This window comes from Strongylocentrotus purpuratus, unplaced genomic scaffold (genome assembly GCF_000002235.5).
Source record: "Strongylocentrotus purpuratus isolate Spur 01 unplaced genomic scaffold, Spur_5.0 spur5_scaffold_12, whole genome shotgun sequence".
Taxonomy (NCBI): Eukaryota; Metazoa; Echinodermata; class Echinoidea; order Camarodonta; family Strongylocentrotidae; genus Strongylocentrotus; species Strongylocentrotus purpuratus.
The window spans coordinates 22,382,232-22,408,719 of record NW_022145597.1 but is presented as its reverse complement, the minus strand read 5'-3'; the positions used below and the strand labels follow the sequence as shown (position 1 = coordinate 22,408,719).

Sequence of the window (26,488 nt, the reverse complement as noted above, 5' to 3'; positions counted from 1 at the left end):
CACCAGAATCAATGTACATAACATAAAATGTAGTAAGTATGCATTCATGACCAGATGTTGTGACGTCATTGTTTTTGCACTGTAATTTATAACATGAAAAAAAATTGCTATACAAGTTCATCCAACTGCTATGCAAAAATTATTTTGTGTAGCAGATTTGCTATGCAAATTTTTGGCTGGAAATTATTCCCTGCGCCCCAATTTCAAAAAATGAAATGGAAGCTCTTATTACCAATCATGCGAAAGAATATGTTTTGACTAAATACATGATGATAAAAAATTTGCCGGGAAACCACCTACTAATTGATATATTTGGTAAATTAGTTTATCTACATGGTCTGTGAGAGATAAACGCATGTGTTGCGCATGTGTGCGTATAGTCCCGTATACATCTTTCTGTGTACAGTGCTTGTAACTTTACGAAGACTGGGCCAAATTTCTTATCATTTTGATGATTCCAGAACCTTGCAGTACACACCAATACTTATATGCTAGATGATCAACCTGTTCTGATCAATTCCACAACGTTTCTTTCACAATGCAATCGCAAGACCATAACTGGTCTTTACCTTTAAAGTAAATTATGAGACACAGAAATGGCATTGCTTTAGACATTATCTTAAAGGAAATGAGTAATCCTGTGATAAATGATTTCCCTGTTATTGATTCATTTATTGGTTCATCCTAGCAAGCGATTTTGAAAATTTGGAGGAAGATCCTTCAATGTATACATGTATGTAGCCATGCATAATTATGTCATTCTTGTGGGGTGTCATCTCTTCGGCTCATTCAAGACTGTGAACATACTGCAGAGGTAGTATACTCTGCAGGCAGTGTACAGACATGTGAACAATTTGAAAAGTGATGAGATAAATAATACACAATGATTGAAATCAAATCAGAATAGAGAGAAGGATGAGAGGACGAGGTACATGGACGTGTACGCATACAAAAACAGACACAGATACACAGAGGGGAGAGAGAGGGAGAGGGAGACAAAAAGAGAGACAGAAGGAGGGAGGGAGAGGGAGACAGACACAGAGAGAGAAGGAGACAGAGCGGGAGAGACAGAGAGGGAGTCACAGAGAGAGAGACAGACAGAGAAAGACAGAAAGGAAGGCAAAGAGAGAAAGAGAGATAAAGGCAAGGAGGGAAAAACAAAGAGAGAGATAGAGAGAAAGACAAAGAAAGATAGAGAAAGGCAAAGACGGAAAGAGAGAGAGAGATAGAGAAAGAGAGAAAAAGAGAAAGAGAGAAAGAGAAAGACAAAAAAGACAAACAGAGAGAAAGGCAGAGAGAAGAAGGGAAAGAGAGAAAAAGAAAGAGAGAAAAAGAAAGTCAAAGAAAAAACAAGGGAGAAAGAGAGAGAGAGAGAGAGAGAGGGGGGGGGGGGAATAGAGAGAAAATTGTGAACATACAGGATATAGACAGGATATCTTATCCTGAAATAAAAGATTAAAACTGTGCAACAATTTGAAAGAGTGATTGTTTGCCCCTCAAACTCCTTAAAATATAAAAAAAAAAATTCAAATTGAGATGTGGAGAGCTAAGGAGGGGGGGGGGGGGGGGTAAATGGGAAGGAAGTAAACAATTTCTTGCTTTTCGGTGGACCACAGCCAAACTGCCCTCAACATGCATTACAAAAAACAGAAAACCCAGCTGCCACTGCATTACAATGCACAAGAAGCATGCATAGTAGTATGCCTCGGCCGTGCCTCGTCGTATTAGCCGGAAACAATGAAAGATTTCCCCTCATTTCCCCCCGACTTTCCCCCTCGCGTTTGGCACTGAGTCATCGCCAGTGGCCTACAGTACGTCCTGACTCACCCTACCATTGTGTACACACGCAGGCATCATCGATGATCTCTTCGTGAATAACACACATTTTCTACATTACAAATACATGTACAACTGTATGTACTTGCACTACGCAATAGTATGCAAGTAGAAGGCTGCATATTTGAGGTTTGTGAGACACAAAAGTGTTACATCAGTTATTGATGAATGGCAGTCTTAACTTGGAAACAAAACTATAAACTGATAAAGATAGACACGATTTATGATTTCACAGGCATTTTCAAAAGGTTGATTTAATTTGTTTTGTTCCTGAATGTTTTCTTGGTATTTAAATTTACATGTATTCCTTATCTTTTCAATATATAGTATACAATATGATTGATAAAGGGCCCCATGGTTTGAATTTCCTGTTTCGTTTTGAAGTGAATAGAACTGAATTTCTTACTAACAAAAGCTGTACAACCACAACAAACTTTTCATGTAATATTCAAGTACTGAATACTGAATACAATACTTAATTATGCAGAATGTTGTCCATACATGTACAGTGCATACAAGATAAGATGATATTTCTAGATTTCTGTTTTTAAAAATTGGCACAAGTGTTATAATAGGGGAAAGACTTCTTTAGACCTTTATGGCTGGATGTTAATATCAAACGACATCCATTTCAAGGTTATGGTTAAAATTCTTTTTCATTTTCTGTTAACTGAGCTTTTCACATGTCGACACGCGCACTAATACTGTTATACCACATGTCCATGTGCCCAACTTTTAGCCTGAAGTGCAATACGGTTTTTTCTTCCATATTTTGTAAAGGCTGACATTTCAACATACCTACATGTGTAAATGTAATGCATGAACTTGAAATTTGTACTGTGCTGTAATCTGGTGTCATGTTAACTATTTGTGAATAATCATTGGACTCTGGTCTTCGTAGAGAATGAAATTGATAAAGAATGAAAGGCCTTTGTTCTCAAAATCTCAACTATTCATACCCAATATGGTATTGCTTCTATTCATAAGTAGAAACAGAAATACATGATCAACATGTTCCTGAACCCATTCTCTGATCCACCTTTGTTCATCAAATTGGCAACACTAGTATTGTTTACTGCCACATTCCTGACAGGATAATCAATCATGTATTTGGAAAGAATATATGCATGTACCTGAGTCATGGACGCAAATTAGCCGGGTATGGAAAGTTACTTATTGCTTTTTTTCAGGTCAACCTTGTGCAAGCCTGTATTGACAAATACAACTACCTGTTGCTTTGTCAATTAAACCTTGTGCAACCCAACCCCAATGCTTTTCATTAAACAAACCTAATTATCTGCAGTATTTACATACATGTACAACCCCCCATTCCGATGTGACCCCACAGCCTATCAAAGCATGTACTTATCATATTGTGGTTTTTGTTCTAGAGCAAGAGCTTGTTTCACAACTTCCAAATAAGGCAGGATTACTTCCTTTTGACTAATAAGGTAAGCTCGACGCTCCGTCATGACATAGCAGAGATGCGTAGGAGTATTCACCCTATTCATGACGAGGGAGCCCTCCATTCATAAGAACGCTTCCAGGGCAGTAGTGACGTCCCTGCAGGAGTTTCACTTTCAAGAGCTACTTTGGAGAAAAAAACACTTTTAAAGGGGCATATTCCTCTTTGGACTAGGACAGCTAGAGACAGAAGAGAATGGAAATGTTATGAGGAGGGCTTTGTCCAACGTCTGGATGAACTATAGCCTGATAGATAGATAGATAGATTCCTCTTTGCTGTGTTGAAGGGATGTTTGTTTCATGTGAATATGTTTAAAGTTTTGACAATATTTTTTGTTTTACTTTAATTACTAGTTACTGAATCAGGCCGTTCTTTGAAGTTCAAAAAGAGATATAAAAAAAAGTCCTTCCTATTCAAGGTAACCTTTGCAGCTTTTCAGAATAGTTATAGCTATTAAAGTTGAGATTTCCCTAAAGCAATTTTCATTAAAAAATTGGCTGGTTCTCTACAATGCTCTTATAATTTCTGAGCCTTTTCATATTGCTGTTGTGACTGTTTTGTTTTATCTTGTTTTGTTAGCATTCATTAGAACAGAGTCAATTTTCAATCCCATTTTGTTTGCTGTACAGTATCGTGCAAAGGTCTTGGGCCACATTCCCCATACAAACAGTACTTGTAAATTCGCAATGAATAGTGGAGTGCAAAATACCTATTTTCCCATAAAGAGTGACATTTAAATATCATTGCATTGTACATAAAATAGATTAAAGTATTATATTTATGAACTATGAGGTATCTCAAAATGTAATAGTGAAGGGCAAGTATAATCGGTACTAATTAAAGGAGAAACAATCTGATTCACTAAGCTTTTCTCAATAAAGCTGTCCACCTATGGTTGATAATTGTGTTGTAAAAAAATGGACTACTGTACGTGCTATACATGTCCTCGCTTGGCAAACAGGGCAAGAGTGATTCTATTTTCTTGCCCATGGACAAGTTTTGGTTGCCCCGGGCAAATACTTACAAACATAATAGTATGACATCTTGAACGAGACAGCCATAATCAGGCAAAACTTATGCAACATCAGCTTTTGCCAATTAAAATGCAGGTGAGCTTCAAAATCAATTCTAGGGTGTCTACATCCTCTAAAAAAAATGGATTTTGTTTTCCCTTGACTCCCTTTAGGTCCAGGGGCTGTTGCCAAGGGCTGATAAAGATTTCATGTCCCATACGCTCCAAATACGGACCTCGAAATCCAAACATTTTCACAACAGATCGCCTCGATACAAAGGGCTCTCCCCCTCCCTCCCTCCCTCCCTCCACACCCACGCACTTCCTCTCCTTCCTCAATTGTGACGTCATTTCGAGCTCACCTCCAAATAAAGTCTCTATTAAGTCACGATTGCGTCGCCATGGCAATGGGAAATCAATCGTGCTGGGGACGGTAATGCACTCTTGATTGCTTGATAAACTGAGGCAGGACTCGTTTAAGTGTGCTTTAGAAACAAAAAGGTTTGCTTCTTTAGAAAGAATCCTTTCCTTGTCATCCAGCACATCTAGGGCCCATGAAATAATTATCAGCTCTCAATCATTTGTTAAAGTTTATTAATAGTCCATGTAGTAACCTAACATGCAGCTGTGTAGGTGTGCTTTTCCACGAGGCTGCACTGATTTGTTGCAGGTGTCAACAATTTCCATCTAGTTTTAAGTTTCATAGACACATGGCTACATACTGTAATTCAGAGAACAAGATACCTGACTGAATGCTTAAATCATACATGTTTTTTATGAAGGTTTTGAAAGAAATGCTTATGATTTTGTTTATTCTTTATTCGCTGCAGACCGAACCCTAGACTGTGAAATTGTTTTGAGTATGTACATTCCATACAGATTTATATGTGTGACAAAGTTGACTGTGGCAGTACACCGTTTGTTTTATATGTAAACCAAGTATAGACAAAGATTTCATGTATATGTGCTGATGCATTATTGACAAGATTAGATGTGCAGATTGGTCTCATATATATATTATTCCTACTTTAACATCCCAACTAGACTGATAGTTAATTGGTTTTTTTGTCTACTGTAAGAATGTAAACCCCCGTTAATGCAGTCGGTATAAAAACGAAAATAAACTGACATGTCAAAAATTGGAACTCTATGTAACAACAAGAGTTCTAGCAACCTTCTGGCTCTCTTGGAATTTTCGTTCGAAGCTCTTTCATCTTGCCCATACCAAAGACCAAATGAGCTGTAAGCAGTTAAGACTTTATGAGCCTGTACAACCACTGGTCAAACCATCTGGTCAAACCATCGGTCAAACCATCTGTTTGGAGCAAGAAAGGCACTAACTCTATATGAGTTAGAACTCTTACTGCTTTTTTTTTAATTTTTGTTCGACCCTCGTTCATCAAAGACCAACTGAGCTTTTAAGGGTACTATGTCCCTTTTGCAGCCAACCTCAAATTCTGTAGAACTTTGCAGAAATTATGAATATGTCATATATGTCTTATCTGTGAAATTTAAACATTAGCAGTGTCCTCATATTCAAATTATACAAGGAAACCCGTTTACTTGCTAGACTTCACTGTCAGACACTATTGAGTGACTGGCTTTTTTCTTCTTTGATAGTAACATACATGAAAAGAGTTGTAAAGGGTACATGAGCATTTGTCTATATCAATAACCCACTTCTTGTGATGGCCAAGATTAAACTGATTGAATCTTTACGCAGCATAAAACGTATGACCATTCGGTACAATTGTCTGAAAATCAAGACTATTACTTTTGGGCTCTATAGCCCTACAGTCGATTTGACATCTAATGGCCGTTATTTTCCCACTTGAAGACATTATCAAGCCCCACCTTTTTTAGGAAAGTTCTAAATTAGTATTATCTTTCAAATGCAGTTGGAATTTAACTTTTTCATTTTTTTGGCCTGCAAATGGGACATAGTACATTTAAACCACTGGTCAAACCATCTGTTTTGAGCAAGAAAGGCACCAACTCTATTTTAAAATATATGAGGTAAGGCCCTTTTGGCATTCAGCAGATGATACGTTAAGTGAGGTTGAATGATCTTACCGTGAATTCTCCTGTGATGTTATCAAAGCCGACATGGACTGTGTGCTCAAACTTTGTGGGTAGCGAAATCTCGGGTCTCGTTCTTTGGCCTAGGATAAGTCGAAGAAAAAGAAAAGGCAATACAATGAAAAGACAATTGTTAGAAAGACAAATAAATAAAACATTGTAACAAAGATATTTAATCTTTATATCCCTCTGAAATTGTAAGTATAAAATGCATCAAAACTGCAAAATGAAAAGAATTTGTGAAAGTGGGGGATTAAACATGCATTTCTAATAATGAAAAATGTAAAAATGGAAAGTATTTATTAATGTCAAATTATTGATAACATGTACTTTTACCGTCTCTCAGTTTTTTACAATTTACAGGGCTGGGTACTATCCATGGAAACATTTTGATAGTCTGATGGCTTCAAATCAGCATTTGCTGAGGAAAGGAATATTTCTCAAATACATATTTATCCATAATATATGTACAAAATGATGAAAAAACTTGATTATAACAATTCAGTATTTTGTATGAAACCTTCACTCTTTATTCTTAACTTCCAGGATGAAATATGGAGAATCACAGCTACTGGCACTTCCACATGTACATGTAGTAGCTCTGAAAAAGTGCACTGAACTCATATCAGGGCAACAACAGGTCCTCACCCTCAGATTTTCCATTAGCAAATTTTCTGCATCAAATCTTTCAAGATTTCTCTCTCTTGCCTGAATGCAGTAACGTTTTACTATCCATGAGGCACTTACATGAGAGTACCCCTTTCAGTTGATAATTAGTTTGGAAATCCCCTCCCCCCCCCCCCCCCCCCCCCCCCCCCCCCCACCCTCTTCCTGTCTTCACAAAATATTATCACTAAGATCCATTTAATTTGGTTGACCTAAAACAAAATCCTGTCCATATATTTAGTACTGCCTTTCGGGAAGAAATTTTGCAGAGAAAAAAATGGAAATTAATAATATTATCGTGTACTACAAGACTTTGGACAGTTATTCCTGATTATGTCACTATTGCCAGACTGAGTTGCCAATTTGAGATTCATATGGATGTAGTGATCTCATTTTTCAAGCATTCACAACTTTTGTAAATACTTTGTAAATAATTGTCTGATTTCTTTCATCATCCCCTTTCTCCTAATTTTGTTATTTCAAGAAATTGACTAAGGTTTGGTTACTCTTTAAAGAGAAGGTTGGGGATGGGTAAAAGTGAAAAATAATTTGTTAGCTTTCTTGTTCTTTCCATGTTAATTTGGAAGGATATCATAGTAGAAATGTTCCTTATAAAGGGTTGCTTTACAAATGCCATCATAATAGAAGTATGAAGAGAAAAAGCTGACAAGTTTGGACCAAACTGTCATGCCACATGCGTGTGTAGTCCCATATGTCTATTTTTGTGTGCAGTGCTTGTGATTTTCAGCCAGATTGAGTAAATTTCTTTTCATTTTGGTGATTCCAGAACCTTATAGCACACGCCAATTCTTAAATGTTCTACATGATCCACCTTTCCCCATTTCTTCAAGACAGTTCCAAACGTTTGGTTTCTTTCACATTGTAATTATATGACCAGGGGGGTGTTTCACAAAGACCAAAATCGACTTAAGTTGGACTTGAAATAAGGCAGCCATTCATGGCACTGGTTGCTCTCACCATTAGTCTCTCAAGGGACATCAGAAATCTAGGGAATTCACATAATGTTGATACTTTATTATTGAAGGAAAAAATATTATCTGAAGATCAAATCTTACATCTAGTTCAAGACAAGGGCATAAAATTGCCTGCCATTGTTCAAGTCCAACTTAAGTCGATCTTAGTCTTTGTGAAACACTCCCAAGAAGTTAACTTGATCTTTCACGATGTTTGTGTTTGCTTAGAAACCTACCCTTCTCATCACTCTTGCCACCCTTAAGTATATTCTTCATCCATTTTGGTCCTTTCTTCTGTTCCTCTGGGGGCGTGTTGGGGAGGGGCTTGGAGCCGGGATTCATGTTGTCAAAGCGGGCGTCGCGACTGTTGCTGCTGGAAACTCGAACGGGTGGTGCGGGCGGACTATCGGTATAACTCTGTGGATCCGACCACTGTGCGCTCATTTTTGGCGGACCTGGTGGTAGAAATTAAGGAGATGAGAAAGAGAAATGTATTAGTTAGTAATTGTTGGAATGTACAGCCTATTCTTTGCATGTCATGATATCCATTTTTTAATGACAAAACACAGCACAAGAAAACGTTTAACTTTTCATTTATCTACATGTACCTTTTCAACGTGAAGACTATTTTACAGCGTTAAACAGCCATGGTCCCTCTTTCAAAGGGGTACCAACTAAAAAATGACCTTAATTAGATAATTGTCTTTTCTGTATATAACATAACAAATTGTGCAAGGCACTGTCAAATTGCTTTTCTTTTACATACACCCGGCCCCCCCCCCACTCAGTGTTATTTAGGATACGCATATGCTCGTACCCTCTTTTTGAAAGCACCCCCTATCTGAGGACTGCCAACATTTCTGAACCCCCTTTCGCGGGCTTTTCGCGGGCTTTTTTTGCATTGGAGACCCCCTAAATCAGAAAAAATGCTCAATGTACCCCCCTAAATTCGGAATAATTTCTCAGGAGTCCAAAGAGATGAGAGAAAAAAAGAAAAACACCCCCTTTTTAAAGAAATCTCCGGGTGAAAAGTCAAATACACCCCTTTTCTTACAATTCTCGGGCCGGACTTTGTCGCACGAAAAGTACCCCTTTACCGGACATTTTGGCAACACGCATGCGGTCATTCCGACCTCTGAGTGGGGGGCCGGGTACATACACACTCTATATGGTATTATATTTCTACAGAAAATTCAAAATTACCCCTTTTTCTTGGAGGGTTAAAACTACTCCATTCTGTCAAAGGTTATTAAAAGTAAGCCTCTTTTATAATTAAGATTACTAGTATGAAACAACAAAGAAAGGATAAAGAAAAGAAATGTGACAATGCAAAGACAATTCCATGAAAGTGTTTGATCTATTCTTTGAACTAAAATCTGCTGTTAAACGATTCTTTCTCCATTCCTCGAAGAATAAGTGAGAAATAAAACTGACCCCACACAATCAGGGCTGTTACATGTACATCAAAAAGCCATTTAATTCTCTTTTCTGATAAACTTGGCACCGGCTAGAGAATCCAGGACGAATGTCCTCATGCATTATGTAAAGTCAAGGAGGCCCGTCGAACGAGGGTAATGATCTACATTATAAGCGTGCTAGAATGATTTCCCTTTCATAATAGCATGGTCACAATCTGCCATACGTATTTTCACCTGCCATGACAATCAAGCTACATGTACAGTACATACAGTTAATAATAAACTGAGTTCTGGTAAAAAAAGAAAATGAATTCTCACAGAATCAAACGAAACTTACACTGAATGTTCAAGAGTACAAATAAATGTCCTTTGCCAAACAATTTTTGTAGAAAAAAATGTATACTGGCTGAGTAATGAGCATAGAAAGATAAGGAAATCAAGGTTAGTAGACACCATTTGTGTAGTCCCATATACATCTTTCTGTGTATTACTTTACCAAGACTGGGTCAAATTTAATATGATTTTGATGACTCCAGAACCTTGCAGTACACACCAATACTTACATGCTACATGATCAACTTTTTCTGATCCATTCCACACCTTTTCTTTCACAATGCAATCGCATGAGCGGAACAACTAAATTATTCATACCCCTTGTAAGTTTTGATGATTTTTAAGTGTTTTTTTTTCTTCATAACTCAAGAATGAAAGGTGTAATGGTTAATGAGGGACTTTGTTGAATACTTTTAAATGTAAGCTTTAATATGTCACATTCTCAAGAAACATAAAATGGGACATGTCATTTTCCACATACTTACATAATTACAAAACTTGGTAAGGGTATGAATGATTTAGTTATTAACTGTACATGTAGATGAACAATTGTTCCATGTTTTACTTTCTCAAATTTTCACAAAGGAATTGTGGTAAAGTGTCAAATTAGAGTTTATTCTTGCAGACTATATCAAAACAAAGTCACAACCTTTGAATAAGGGGGCTAACATTAAGTGCTATATTTCTTGACATCGGTTTCTGTTTTGACTACCGGTACCTAATTCTGATTTCCATGTCTCTTGTACAGGACAGTACATGTGTTCACATATTCCTCTCATAATAAATGAGATACTTAGTGACATAATAAAGAGGTCGTCTATTTGAATATCACATTTCTTGACGGATGATCTAGTTCCAAACATTATGGAAGGATGTATTTACATGAACTACAATGAAGTGTATTGTACACACACAAAAATGGGTAGAAGTTTCTGCCAGTGTCATTTCCTACATGTGTAATGTGAAGGCAAAAATTTACTGCTAAGAAATATAAAAAAGGCTTGTTAACCCCTAAACCGCCATTCCAATATTTCAAACATCTGCTAAACTCTTGCCCACCAAAATTAGGCTTTCTTGCGCTATAATCCATAACTGGATTTGCTAATCAATGTACTGTATGCATTAGATATCCGTTTGTAAACCTATAAAATATTACATCTTACCTACAAATATTCATAAGCAAAATGTTCAAATATCGGCAAACAAAAAAATGTGCTCGTATGCCAACAATTTCTGTACCACACTTGATCACTGGTTTCGCAAATCTATGTAAACATTGCTGTGTCCATTTGCAAAATGTGCAAAAAAACAACAACAACCATAGATCACATTTAAAGCACAAACATAAGCAGCGCATAGCCCATACACATGTAGAAAATTATGATTTATGGTCTAGTTGCAATATGCAGGAAGTGAAAAGTACCTGGAATAGGCCAAAATAGTACCTTAAATAATATCACATTTATAACCCCTCCATTTATAGTTATCACACCAGGATATAGTCCAGGAATTACAAAATGAAAATAGGAACTGATCATTTATAGTCTCTACATTTTGCAGGAAGAGAACAAGTACCGGTACCTGGAATAGCCAAAATAAATTTCATGAAAGGGTATTCTTTCTGATGGACTAGGGTTATCAACATCCTGAATACAAGAAGCTAGACGTAATATATTCAACCACTTGGGCTCGTTCAGACACAATGCCACAAACTACCTCAAAATGCCTGTCTTCATCAGCTCAAACGATACGCTCATCAAAAACTAGCTTGGACGGGCGCAAATTATCCCGCTATTTCCCAAATAGCAGGATATTTCGGAAACGAGACCAAGATTTTTTGGATATTCTCTCGACCAAATATCCTGCTAATTGCAACTGCAGCCTGATGAAGATTGATAAACTGGTTAATTTGCGATTGGGATATTTAAAACAGTGGGTTATTTGGCAAACTCGAGCTGGTGAAGGCAGGCCTCAGGTAATTGCCCAAGCAAAATAAAAAACATTTTACGTTTAAATGAATGACAGATAGGGGTGACAAAAGAAGCTGCATGAACGTAGTCTCCTGAGCTTTCTCATTTACTCTCCATAGTAAGATACAGAAAAGAAGCTTGCTTGCACATCATCGTTTTAAAACGTGGTTTACATGTCATGTGTGAACAGCACTTGAATGGCCTCCCATCTTACCATGTTGAAGATGGTGGTGATGATGATACATGATGGTATCCTAGGGAACCGCATTCAGACGAGCGTGTGCATGGAATATAACCGATTTAACCCGAAATGTCTAGTTTCCCTCGTAGGGTTGACAGAAACTTGTTTCTCCACGACTCAAAATATAGTTATTGGCCTTTCTGAATTATATTGGTCTGTCTGAATGATGAAAGGCTGTTAATTCAAAAGTATACAGTGTTTTGTATGATCATTCTTCAAATCATATCAAATTGAACGTTTCAAGAACATAGATCCACGGATAATGGGAACACACCAAATGTTCAGACTGAATGCTTGGATTGAACTTCACAGGTCAAAAGCAGAGCACCGTTGAATCAGCGAGTGAGAACACAATAGATGATTGCATTAAAGGGTCACATCAACCAACAATAATTCACTGCCATTCATGGAAATCCTAGATATTATCCTCCAGGCTAATTAAACAGAAGCCTTGTGGTCACGGTTCAATGGAACTTATTCCTCAGATGCAATTTTTTCTTTCTCTACATGTAAATGAGAAAAAGCATGACAAATAAACAAAAATGCAGCGACTTGAGAACAAACTGTAGTTCACTTCAACCGGAAGTCTTCTAAATGTCAATATCGAACTTAGAGAGAATGAGAGAGAGAGAGAGAGAGAGAGAGAGAGAGAGAGAGAAAGAGATAGAGAGACAGAGTACAGCAATACCACCTTGATGTTCCTTTCACGATCTCAAATCTAAAGCACGACAATACAAGCACAATCCAACTATAGGGCGCAGGCATGTGTATTAAAAGAAGCGTGTGTACATTTCTAACTTCCTCTTTCACTAGCACCGAGTATGACTATGATCTGCATTGGCCGGTTAGTATCTATTTCATAGCAAGGCCCCTTATGCATCTTGATCCCCCCAATGCAGCGACAGTGGGAGAGATTAACAGTCGGCTGTCACAATGCCTGTACAGTCATTATGACTGGAACGAACGGGCGAGGGGACGCAAGGGGGAGGGTGGCACAAGGAGGAAGGGGCAGGGGCACAAGGGAATAAAATGGGGGGGGGGGGAGGGGGGAGGGGGTGGTCATTTACAATTCATGAGGAAGCTATGATTGCACTGGGATTTTCAGTTTCAATAATTAATTCAGGATTGCAGAAACGTGTTCATGAAAGCCACTTATTAATGATACTGTTCAAACATGTCTACATGTACAGATCAAAGGCCTCTCTGCCCGGAGTTGAAATTAAGATTTGCCATGACGATAGTAATTGTTCATATATTCTACGTTTCAAGTTCTTCTTAGTAAATAATAGCAATTCAGCAGTATGTCATCATTCACTGTACAGGGTATCTTTCAAAATATTACGTCACATTTAGATGTAGAATTCTGACTTTTAAATTGTGTAACCCTGTCCCATTTACCGGTACAAATTAACTTGATCAAAGTAGTGCTTCATGGTAACTATCGTTTTGTCCATAGGGTCTAGACTCAAATTTGTAAGGCATGTGTGTGCATGGGCCCTTGCATGTTTAAATCTTAACATTCTAGGGGCTAGGAATTATAAATTTGGGAGCCCATGAGCACCAGACGCATTAGATTTTAACTCCCCCGAAAAACTACAATGATGACACCATTTAAAATCAACAGGTGACAGTTGGGTTCCTCCCAATATAGACGACAGACATTATACAGCGTGTAGTCCTACAACCTTATGAAGATCTTAGTAATGTCCTTGTCCATGTAATATGCCATCTGTTTCATCCTTCCCTCTATTTCTAAATGGCAGTGTCCAACACTCCAATATAAATTTAGGTTGAACAACTACGACTAAAGTTTATCATTATGTGGCAAAAGAACATCCCATCCTGACAAATTTCCCACATCCTTTAGTTTCATCTTCCCTAATAATAAAGAGAAAGGACGAAGAAGGAGATGATACTGCCCTCTCATCCTTTCTCCTTCATCTCTCCCTCACCTCCACCTTCCCCATCACACCCCCTTTATACAAATTTCCCTCATCCTTTTTTCACATATATCCCTCCTTTTTATAAAGAGGAAGGATGAAGAAGGGGGCGTTACAGCCCCTCTGTCCCTTTTATACTCCATCTCTTCCCCACCTCCCCCTTCCCCATCACACCCCCTACAAATTCCCCTCGTTCCTTTTGTCATATATACCCCTCCTTCTCATAAAGAGGAAGGATAAAGACGGAGGGTTATACTACCCTTTTCATCCTACATTTGTACTTCACTTTTTCTTCCTCCCCACCCAACTTCTCCATCATACCCCCTCCCCTTCCATCATACCCCCTCCTCACACCCACCTACATATTTCCCTCGTTCCTTTGTCGTATCCCCCTCCTTTTAATTGCCAATTACCCACTACCCCATCCTATTCCTCGGTGACTAATATAGGTCAGCTAGCTAGGGTGGGTTTCCACAGATTGAGATTGCTTTTTACCCGTCTACGCCGATAATTACGATGACGACGCGGCAGAGCTAGCTAGCCGATTCTGCTTCGTCGGACACTTAAAACTGCAGCACTGTGCGCCGCCGATATGTACCTCAGTGTGTACATTATGCACAATAACATGTACATTATGCACAATAACATGTACTTTATAATGTGCACTGACCTAGACGGTTACAAGCTTTTGTTTGTAAGGAGTGTGAATAATACAGGACTGAATACATGATCTTAATGCCACATGCATGATATGTATCATACTTGCGCATGTATATATACTTCCTGTTATTATACTACCCACATGTACACGTACCAATTGCATATGTATGAACATGTACACTGTAGGCTATTTCCCACACTCTTAAAATGTTTTGTATCACATTTATAGGCAATTTTGAATTAAATACTGGAAGTGATCACTGTGTTTGAACAATTATAATTTGCACATACATGTATGATATTACTTTGTGTTTCTACAGAATTAATCAGAGTTTTGATTTCTTAATAAAACATCCTCCTATTTTGTGATCAGGATTTGTAGTGTACAAGTACATGTGTGCATATATTTGCAATACATCGTAGCTTCCATGACTTTCACTACAGACCCAATAAGACAAAACAATATCATTTCAGACAGAAATTTTAAAGGTAAAAGGGAAATGGGGAAAAAGCGTTGTAAATGTGAATCAGTTTTCCTGAAAATGGAAGTGCTATCTACAATGTAACTATTAGAAATTAAAACCTTGATGTACAACAGATATTGCAATGTATTGCTGACCCAGTGGCGGATCAAGGATTTTCCAAATATCGCGCCATTTTACTGTTTTACTTTTTTTCTTTTTTTTCCCTTCTTTTTTTTTCCTTCTCACTTGGGAGGGGGGTTTAACCCCCCCCCCCCCCTAGATCCGCCCCTGCAAAGGCACCTCATATTCAGTGAATGGAACCAAGTGTAAAATGAGAATTAGTCCTCATAATCACCCGCACATATATCCCTGCCCCTGACCCCTCCCCTGCACCCCTGCCACCCCCCCCCCCCCCAAAAAAAAAAAAAAAAAAAAAATCTGCCCCTGCCGTCATGTTCCTGCAGGATATATGTGACTCAAGCCAAATTATGATGCCAGTTCAATGAACTTAAATGAACAGTTGGCATATGAACAGAGATATTAGCATGACATGTGCAATTAGCACATCAACTAAAAACAGGGCGGAGCGATACCGCTTGGGATGGACTCGTGAGTGCTTTAGAACAGCTGACATGCGATGGGTCAAAACTGATAAGCAACTGGGTGGATTTTGTCACAAATGTGCTTACCAATCTGTCAAAAAATTGAAATTGTCCCTATGCTATTCATGCATTTGGGGAAAGGGCTTGAAATTAGAACAGCAGGGACCCGACATTTGCTTTTGGCTTTATTCTGTGAAAGCTTTAGGGTTAGAGTCATACCAAAAGACGTTAAAAGACGGCAGTTGCTGCTACCTTGTTTGGCGTTCAACAATAAGGGGATAGAGCAACGTCGATCCGGCGCTGCTCAGTGGCTGCCGGGCTCACAATCAATTGGGCAAAAAGAATTTCCATTTTCGGTTTAATAAAATTTGGAGTGGACTAAAAGATTATTATTATTATTATTATTATTTATGTTTAGGTTAGGTTTAGGGTTAGGGGGGATTAGGGTTAGGTTTAGGGTTAGGGGGGAATTAGGGTTAGGATTAGGATTACGGTAGACTTACATGTATGTAAGGCATTAGCTCCAGGGTGGCAGTTGGGAAGTTTGTTAGTGTAGGAAACTACATGTACACTGGAGCACCTGTTACAGGAGCATATGTGTCGTGCAACCCCTATGTAGCATAGCTGAGACCGTACATGAGACTCGCATTCTCACACGTTATGGAAAAGTTCTATAACGGTAGCATAATAATAATAAAAATAATAGATTACATTTAAAAGGCACCTAATGCTTGGTTTCTAGGCGCGTTAGAGCGTGTTACACCTACAGCTGGGGGCTTTAAGCAGTCGGTACCAGATTTTTGAGGCTTGCTCACAGTCTCATACATCATGGAAAAGTTCTACATTATTCATACAAATGTGGATAAGTGATCAACTCTAGGGATGGTACATGTAGACGATTATCAACCAAGAGTTGTAAAACTTGAGATATAAAAATGAAATACAATTAGCATTTGCCATAGCTAATTGCTAATTAGCTCTTGATGGTTGCATGCCTTGTGGTACACTCTGGTAAAAAGAAAAACAACAATCAAAGATGGAAAATAGTGCATTGTTAAATTCAAGAAATATCTTCTCAAAAATTGAATCAGCCTTTCAGGGGAATATTGAATGTAAATATACCGGTAAGCAAGGATAACTCTAGCCACTAGACGCTCAAGATTGTCAGTTGCTACCATGCACAAACATGTACAGTATGTACATGTAGAGGTGTCATGGTCAGTATGTCTCCAGACTATAGATCACAGGGTACTAGGTTCAAATCTCTCCAACAGTACTAATGCCCAGTGGCAAGATATTCATTTAAAGACCATCAATACTACTGGGCCAGAAGGGATTAGACCACACAGCGAGGTTGCTGACAGGTGGCTATCTCATTAACTCAGCTCTCAACTGACATAAGAAAAAGAGGATCATGGGGGACCAACAGGCACCGATTGGGGAAGTTTTCTATATAGAGGAAGCACGTAGCTACAAGTAGGACAGTGAGGCTTTAAACTTGCCACTCTCAACCCAGGTGAAGTAAATGGGTTAATGTATGAGAGAATCCCATGATTGCTTGAATGCTTTATCAGAGTCGTTCGGCACAAGCTGTGCTAATACTAACCCTGTACAATAGAAATGTATATTAAGGGAGTTTACAGATACAATCTGCGCATGGGCAGATAATATTTGTACCAAAATGGTAAAACCCACAGAGATGAATACTGGATATGCGCTCATGAAAGTTATGTAACATTATTCATTTATGCACCAACGGTACATTCTATGTTACGCAGGTGGGAAGTATTCTTTTCAAGAGGTCAAACAAAAGGTATTCATGAAGCACATCTAGGACTTTGGCAGTTATTATTCTAAGATGCTCAAAATGGAACTTCTCCATGTGTAAAAGATCTGTGGATATTTGGGGTCATTTGTACCATGTGCTATCTGTAAACTCCCTTATTGAGTGCTATATAAAGGGTCTGTTTGGATCCAGAAGGGTATTCATCCATATCATTTTACACAGAGTTACGACCCTTCTAGCTCAAAAAAACACACATTACAACAATCTGTCTTCAAAATGGCAATGTTAGTCATCATACTGGAGGGTGGGGTAATTCATTGCCTTGCGTTCTTTAGAAAGTGAAATCCATCGTTGACAAGCAATGTTTATGTATACAAAGGGGTTTCCATATATGCGTCATGACAGAAATAATTCCTTGCCAAGTGTCAAATTTCACTTTAGTACTATGCCTACTTCCATTGTAGGGGTGCGTGTTGTTTATCAAATAGGAAAAGTACAATATGGGCAAGTTTGAAGAACAATTACGCAAGTACAAGCTCAGCTACCCATGACAACATTTGCTACGTAAGGGTAACGGTACACGTAGCCTAGATACAAACAAAAGGAATGAATGAAATGAGACATCGATATAGTTGACAGTCAATCCATATGGGTGAATTTCACTTGTGCATGTCTGAATGAATCCTGTGCATCAGCAGTAGAAGTAGTCATTCTAATGGTGCTTCAATAAATGAATACAGTGAAACCTGTCTATAAAGGCCAACCGCGGGACACAGGGAAACTGGCTACTGTAGACAGGTGGCCTCTCTAGACAGGTTCTACGACACACAACTCATCCTAGAGTAGGACATCATAGGTGACCACTGTAAACAGGTGGCCTATATAGAGAGGTTGCCTATATAGAGAGGTGGTCACTAAGACAGGGTGGACTGATCAGTAAACACTGAGTAATCTTTAATACACTGTACATGTACACTACAAGAAGACTATCATCAGAACATTTAAATAACAAATAAAGAGAAGGCACCACCCATAAGGTGCAAATGGTAAATATATCTTTATTAATTTTCTAACGCTTTTGCTGTCTTACCGTTAGGACTTGAAGGGCTCTGTGAGAAAAGTTTCCTCAAGGCTTTCTCTATGCTCAGTCTATGTTCCATATTTGTTGAGCAAATATTCACACACTTGAATACAAGGCTATATCCTCATGTAACAGTATATCCCAGCTTAAAGACGGACGAGAGAGAAGGAGATCGAGTGTTCAACGCCTACACGATCAGGCTCTGACGTCGCAGGAAAATCCCTATCCTGCTTTCAGGGGAGAGAAACTCCGGCAAGTGGGGCTTTCTCTGAGTCGCATCTACGCCAGGCCAGCCAGGCAAGAACTTCAGTGAGGGGCGATTTAATTAGATGGAAATCTATTCAGTGTCTGCCTCGACTCTTGATGATGACTAGAGAGGCACATTCGTCCATTAGCATTTTTTCTTCTTCTAATGGACCGCGTATCAAGACATTTGGCTGGCGTGTGCCCGCTCATCCACTGCTCACGGTTCTCTCAAAACGAAGTAGGCAGAAGAAATTGCTTGCAGGAATCTCTAATGGACGGTTAATCCATAGAAATCTTAGTCACACGTCGTCATCGTTGTCGTCTACTAGCCCTAGGCGGCCTTGACGATATCAATCGCTTGAAAGAATTCAACAGTTTTTTAATATGATTAGAAGTGGCTGCACCGTAGCAATCTCGGTGGTAGGGGCTGAGTAATGATGATACAAGTAGCTCATCAATCCGCGGGATGCCGGAGTGTGTGTGTAAACACCTATCTTTATGACATTTCACACCATGCGAACTTGGGTGAGGGGTGAACACTCTGCACAACCGAGCAGGAGGAAGGGGGCAAAGGCAACGATCCCCTCTATTCCCGAGAATCTGGGGGAATTATTGGCGATGAGTGGTCCCGATGCCGTAGCTTATAAGCAGCTTGCGTGACGTGACGCACCATCAACTATTGAACCTCCACTTGCCATATGTACATGTATATCCAAAATAAGACTAACGGAATGCGTTGATAATAACAGAAACAAGCTCAAAATGGTGCATAAATCACACTTTTTAGAGTCTGGCAACCACTGGCAAAAGACTTCACCTAAGCAATATAAACCTTTTCCTGTCTAGCCGCCGCAAATGCTGTTTGCAATACACAACTCGAAAAATCCCCACAACATTCCTTCCTCTTCCGTAAAAAACACAGCAAATGAATTACTATCCGCTTCAAGTTTAACGAGACAGTGTACATAGATTCACCACGTGAGTGATGTATACATGTATGTATAGGCAGAGAAGCAAGAAGAGGCTACTTGTACGCTACTCAAAACCAAGTTGATTGTAGCCTAATCACAGGGATAGACCAGCATGCCATATCCTTCCTTCTTCCTGTCCATATACACCCTGTACATTATTCTTTTTCCTAAATCCTCGTCCCTTTGTGGCCCGCGCCAACTTCTAGGATTATGCCCTCTTGATAATCGATCCTGCCTTAAAGAGGCCATCCGATACCACTTAACCCTTCCACTCTCCTCACAGCCGTTGCCTGTACATGCCTTATGTGACTATTGGAAGGCATGTGTAAGGGGGAAGGGGAAAGGGTTAATGAGAAACTGAGTCAGTAGTATGTACTAATTAACATGACTTCCCTCGGGGAGGTGTTCATGTCATTGTTTCACCCCACAGCTGATTTCCTGTAACTAATGAAGCCGATTGCTCATCATCAACACATCAAGACAATGATGCAACAATGGATGTTAAACCCTACACAACAACAAAGGATTTAACCTGTTGCCTATTGGAACTTGATAGGCCCTGTATTAAGCTTATGGGAAAGAGATAATTCAGGAGTCAATGAGTTAACAGGCCTCCTGCAAAATCACTGCTGCATCAGCACACTCCTTCCTCATGTTCTATAGAAGATGTACATGCAGGCCTACATGTCATATATTTTGAACATTTTACAATACCCAGATGAACGTTTTTGGGCAAAATTGATTTATAAATTCAATGTAAATTATTAATACTACCAAAATAGGTTACGACTCATTAAGCACTTTCTCTCAGTGCACAAAGGAAGATCATCTCAACCAGTGGTTCTATTTTCATTCAAGTGTATAATATATAGCACTTCCTTGTTTCATTTCTTCCTTAAACCAAGCTCATCAAAGGTTGATAGGTTCCTTCAATTCATCAATTGCTTGTGTGATGAATCATGAGTCGACCTGCTTAGATTGCCCAGAATATGTATTTCGTATTTCAGAGAGATCTGTAAGGGAAATCTTGCATTGTTTTCCAATTGAAAAATGTTCTATGCATGATTCATAGAAATCTTCTACCCCCCCCCCCTCCCCCCGGGTAAAAAACAATTTCTGATAGATATATTTAACTCTTCCCTACCCCCCCCCCTCCCCCTCCCCCTCCTCGCCCTATTTCTTTATGGTGCTACAAATGTATTGTATCCTTTTGTTTCTTCAACATTCTCCTCAACAAGATTGTTCATGTGCATATAAACAATTATCCTATATGGACACAATAAAGAAATGAAATGAAATGAACATGCCCATAAATAATAACATTGTTAATTAACTACAAATTGCCCATTGTTTGTATTCAATGGCAGGATGTCAACCCATTCAATGTTCCATTTCTGGGTATACATTTCCTTACTTTTTTTTTAGAAAAATCTGGTTATTCAATTTTAAACATTATCAGGAAATTACTTGAGAGGGATCCAAAAGAGCATTTTTCAAATTTCCTCAAGAATTTGTTCTCCTCTGATTCACAAGTGAAACAATGATAAACAATCTACATGTACTTATAAATCAAATGCCAGTTTCATAATCCACTTTTATTTCCCTGATATGTGCATACATGTATTGCTAAATTTAGAAAAACAATATACTTATAGCTTTTAAAAGTTATCTCTTATCCCTCACTTTCATTCTAGATTTGTTCATTGTATTATTTCTTCTCTTCCTCTTTCATCTCCTCCTTCTTCTCATCCTCTCTCCTCCCCCTCCTCCTCCTCCTATTATACATTTGTCCTTTTTTCATCCCCATTCTCTACAGTTTTCTTCTCCTCTCCTCCCTTTTCATTCTTCTCATTTCATGATAGATCAAATAAAATCAAATAAAAACAAATGTCATAGTGAGTATCCCAACACTTCTTATTCCTCTTCTTCTTCTTTGGTTTTGATTTATCCTTTTCTCGTTCCACTTCTCTCTCATTTTCTTCCTTCTCCTCTTCCCCTTCTTCCTCTTCATTCTTCTCATATCATGGCAGATAAAACTAAAATCTAACCAAATGAAATAAAATGGCGATGTTATTATCCCTGGGGGGGGTGTTTCATAAAGAGTTCGTAAAGTTACGCATGACTTTACGAACGACTTGTATTTGAAGTGCCAGATAGGATACCCAAAGTTTTTTCTGATATTTCCAATAACCTCAATAAAATTATGGCAACAAATATACTTTGCATTAAAAATGGGTGTTATAATAAGAATGTTAATCTACATCTGCACAGTTCAACTTAATAAATAATAATCAATGATGATTGAGCATCCCATTTGGCTTTTCATATACAAGTTGTTCGTAAAGTCATGCGTAACTTAACGAACAGCTTCATGAAACACCCCCCCCCCCCCCCCCCCTGCACTGTTATTCAATCTGCATTCTGCATCATTAGCTTGAATGACCTATGATGCTGTTAATAGGAAGTATCTAATTAACACATTGCAATGACTCTTCTCTTTAAAGGAGACAACCGACCCTTCAAACAACAGATTTAAAGATAAACTTGAGTTCTGGTCATGCGATTACTTTGTGAAAGAAAAGGTGTGGAATGCATCAGAAAAAGTTGATCATGTAGCATGTAAGTATTGGTGTGAAATGCAAGGTTCTGGAGTCATTAAATTCATAACAAATTTGGCTCAGTCTTGGTAAAATAACAAGCACACTACACAGAAAGATGCATATGGGACAACACAAATGGTGTCGGGGCTATTACTACTTGATTTCCTTATCTTTCTATGCTCATTACTCAGCCAGTATACATTTTCTTCCAAAATTGTTTGGCACATGACATTTATTTGTAATCTTGAACATTCAGTGTAAGTTTCGTTAGATTCTGTGAGAATTGATTTTTTTTTTTACCAGCACTAAAGTTTATCTTTAACAAAGTACTTTTAATTGAATCTCTGTACGACCAAATTACCATTTCTTTGTGTGGAGAAAGAATAGTTCCTGTTAAGCCACAATCAAAAGGCATGTACATGTAATACACTTCAATCAAATCTTGGATAGAGCTCAGTGTATTGGCAAGAGTTTAAGGTACAGCTCAATTTATATAAGATTACTCGTTGAAATTAGTCTGAAGGATTGCGAGAAGCAAAGAATTACATAATGAGAGATGAAAATGGTGTGGAAAGCCTTTAACTTTACTTCTCATAAAGTTTTCAACAAATCATTATTCACATACTACAGTTCATATGAATCTTGATTTGATTCTCATCAAAGTCAACATTAATTGATCATTGATTCAACTTCTCATCATGATCATTTCTCATAAAAAGCTACAAGACATCTTAAAATTTCAAGACAAATTCATTCCGGAGAATCCGGACTCTATTACTGATGTGCTGAATGTCACACTCTTAAACAGTATACCTTTAAGATTGTGCTAAAAAATACTGCCAAGATATTATTTACATACATTGTAAGTGTATGCACAAGTGAAAAAAATGTTGGATATTTACAGGATGTAGTAGAATAGCCTAGGGCTAGAAAAAGAGGATACAAATACAATATGAAAGAAGAAGGAGAAAGTAATTAAGAGTATAAATGAAGGATATGTTCAGAAAAACTGTAGGGATTTTCATAAAGCTGCTTGCAATGTGCCTGCTTGAAATGAAAAGAAATGTCTTAATGTCTTCAAATGAGATTTCTTTTTTCTTCCTTTTTATACATGCATCAAGATATCCCCTGCCATGACATGAGTATCAAACTCAGTCCATGAGTTTGAATGTTAAAACAATCTATTTGACTGAAGAATCATCATGTTTTGTTCTAAAATAGAAACAAGTACACTTATGGCTCATTACAAAACTAAATTTGGATTTATTTCAAGCCTAATAAAACTTTGACAACTTCAGTGTCCATTTATGACAGCTGTTCACAAAAAAAATTGGTGACACGGAAAGAGTTAACCTTCTAAAATGTATTGAATACATTAAATGCATGCACTGCAGCAAGTCACGTGTGCAGCCGTCCCTCTCCATACGCACATTGTATGTTCGCTATATCTCTCGAGATCCAATTATGCATGCAAGGGGCTTCCCAAACTCAATGCATGCACACGGCTTGAGGGGCACTTGATCGCTTTAGCCTAACTTCAAAACGAAACAAAACAATTATTTACCGTATTCAAGTTTTTTTTCTTCTAGCAAAGCCTTGAATTATAAGCAGACTACATTTCTTGAATGAACTTTCCCCTTTGAAGGAGTATACATGTATGTACATGTACTCATGTATTCTACATCATCCAGACTTGGCTAGAAATAATTTCTAGAGATGATAAAGTAAACCCACTTGGCCTGGGAGTAAGGCTATTGATCGCCAGGATGGGCCAAGCCGTCTCGATGACTCATCCCTCGTTTTCTCCAGGCGCAAAAACAGACGAGATGGATACGAACAAGCGCTGAAGTCGGCGAGAGACCGCCGGTGCGAGTGGGAGAGAGGTATCGGTCACATTTATTATCATAACAATGCACAGAAGCTAAGAGGTTAGGATTGTTCATATCAATTGTTCAAGCTATGTGCATTGAAATCAGCTCTTGAAAAAAAAATTATGCAATGTTCTTTCCATTTTCAGCAGGTTAAAATTTAAAGACATGAATTTCTGATACTCAATACATCTTGTATGGGTTAATCTTCTGACTATTTAAAGCCCTGCATGGCTCATATTAATAAAACCTTACTAAGCCTAATAAATTATCAGCTAACTGTGTCATAATTATATAGCCTACCGGTATGTAATTAGTTGTCAAATAGTGTACTATTGGTTTCATGAATACGGGCCCTGTGCTATAAAACTCTATCCTTTCACTTTCATCTTTTCTCCAATATGGCTCACGTGATTGCAAAATGTTTATGTACATGTTAAAAAAGAGTCTACAGTTTATTAAATGCACTTGCCTATTTTTTATAGCAAATTTAGCAATGTTCACAAAACATGATTTCATGACAATAAGTTTTTCAAAGCTTACTTACTCTCTCTCTCTCTCTCTCTCTTTCTCTATCTCTCTCTCTCTCTCTTTATCTCTCTATCTCTATTTTTTGTCTCTCTTCTCCTCTTTCTACGTGTAAGTTGTTTTTGACATAGGAAATACAGTACATCACCAAAGAAATATACAGAGACCACAAACCCCATTAACAATGTATGTAAACATGTTCCACCCACATTCCTCAACATGAAAATATCTGCTTAAAAACATGTAGGCCTATAAAAATGAAAATTATACAAGTCAATATATCCTCTATCTTTCTCTCCACCTCCTCCTCCTTTTATCTTTTATGTCACTCGATCCCTTCATATTTTGACAGAGGAAATAACCTGTACATACTGTGAAACAAGGAAAGAGCTGCAAACATTGTCAAACAATATTTATTCACCTGCCTCTCTTGACTTAAAAAAACACACAACATAAACCCATATCTGGGACTACATGTATGGACAAGAATATTGTTCTTGGCAAATTCTATAAAAATCTATGAGTCGAAAGACTTCTACTTCTCCATCTCTCTCTCCATCTCTCTCTTTCTCTCTCTCTCTCCATACCTCTTTGACACAGGAAACACCGCAAAACAAGGGAAAAGCGTCACTACGAGTTATCATAGCGGGTCAGAATACTGCCCTCTTCCCCTCCGTCTATCCGACTCTGAGATGCCAGGGGCAGATTAAAAGCCCAAACTCCCCTTTCTTGTCTTTTCTTTACCTTTTTGGGGTTGGGGAGGGGGGGGGGGGCAGGTGAAGGAGGTCAAAAGTTCAATGTTCTATCAATGATCTATTGATTGTTGAGATTTCATTTCTTGTTACATGCTGCACATTGAACTCTTTTGATTGTTAGTTTTCAGCTTTTTAAAAAGATATAGGGGGGCAGGGGGACATGTGAAGGAGGTCAAGAGTTCAATGTTCTATCAATGATCTATTGATTGTTGAGATTTTTTTTCTTGTTACATGCACATTGAACTCTTTCGAGTGTTATTTTCAGCTTTTTAAAAAGAAATGTTAAATACCATGTACATTATATTGTCTGTTGAGAGCCAGAAGGGCAATATCCCTCTGTTGAAGTAAATGAGTTAAAGGTAAAGACCAGTATCGGAAACGCCCCAATTTCAAAAAATGAAATGGAAGCTCTTATTACCAATCATGTGAAAGAATATGTTTTGAATATTATATGACGATAACATTTTTGACAGGAAACCGCCTACTAATTGATATATTTGGTAAATTAGTATATCTACAGGTATATACTGTTGAGGGATACAAATGCACGTGTCGCACACATGTGTGTAGTCCCATATACATCTTTCTGTATACAGTGCGTCTAACTTTATGAAGACTTGGCCAAATTTCTTATAATTTTGATGATTCCAGAACCTTGTAGTACATCTATGCTAGATGATCAACCTTTTCTGATTGATTCCATAACGTTTCTTTCACTATGCAATTGCATGACCATAACTGGTCTTTAGCTTTAATGCCCTCCTGGCTCCAAACAGACAAAAAAAATTTTACTAAAGTAATGTTATGTGAAATATATTCTGAAGATAACTTTGGGCATGCGCTAAACTTCCTAAACTAAACTTTAATATGAACTAGAATTTAAATCGTCACGAGGACGATTAAGGTGGTCTGTTTTCAAGTCTTATGATAGATTATAATATTTACTATATTGAGAAAGGGAGAAGTTATATAGACATGTAAAGAATGATGATC

General features: G+C 38.1%; 1 protein-coding gene across 3 annotated transcripts in view; it reads right to left on the bottom strand.

Annotated features, from left to right (window-relative positions):
• LOC592256 (serine/threonine-protein kinase PAK 3) overlaps window positions 1-26,488 on the bottom strand; it is a 56,688-nt gene that overhangs the window by 20,189 nt on the left and 10,011 nt on the right. The window contains exons 1-3 of one of the 3 annotated variants that reach the window (XM_030982124.1): window positions 18,537-20,002; window positions 8,269-8,487; window positions 6,387-6,475 (exon numbers count right to left, since the gene is read on the bottom strand). In XM_030982124.1, coding sequence (XP_030837984.1) covers window positions 6,387-6,475; window positions 8,269-8,487; window positions 18,537-18,606 — 378 coding nt within the window. In that variant the 5' untranslated portion in view covers window positions 18,607-20,002. Of the gene's footprint in view, window positions 1-6,386; window positions 6,476-8,268; window positions 8,488-11,967; window positions 12,014-18,536; window positions 20,003-26,488 lie in introns of those variants that run through there. The other 2 variants (XM_030982125.1, XM_030982126.1) reach the window with 2 other exon arrangements.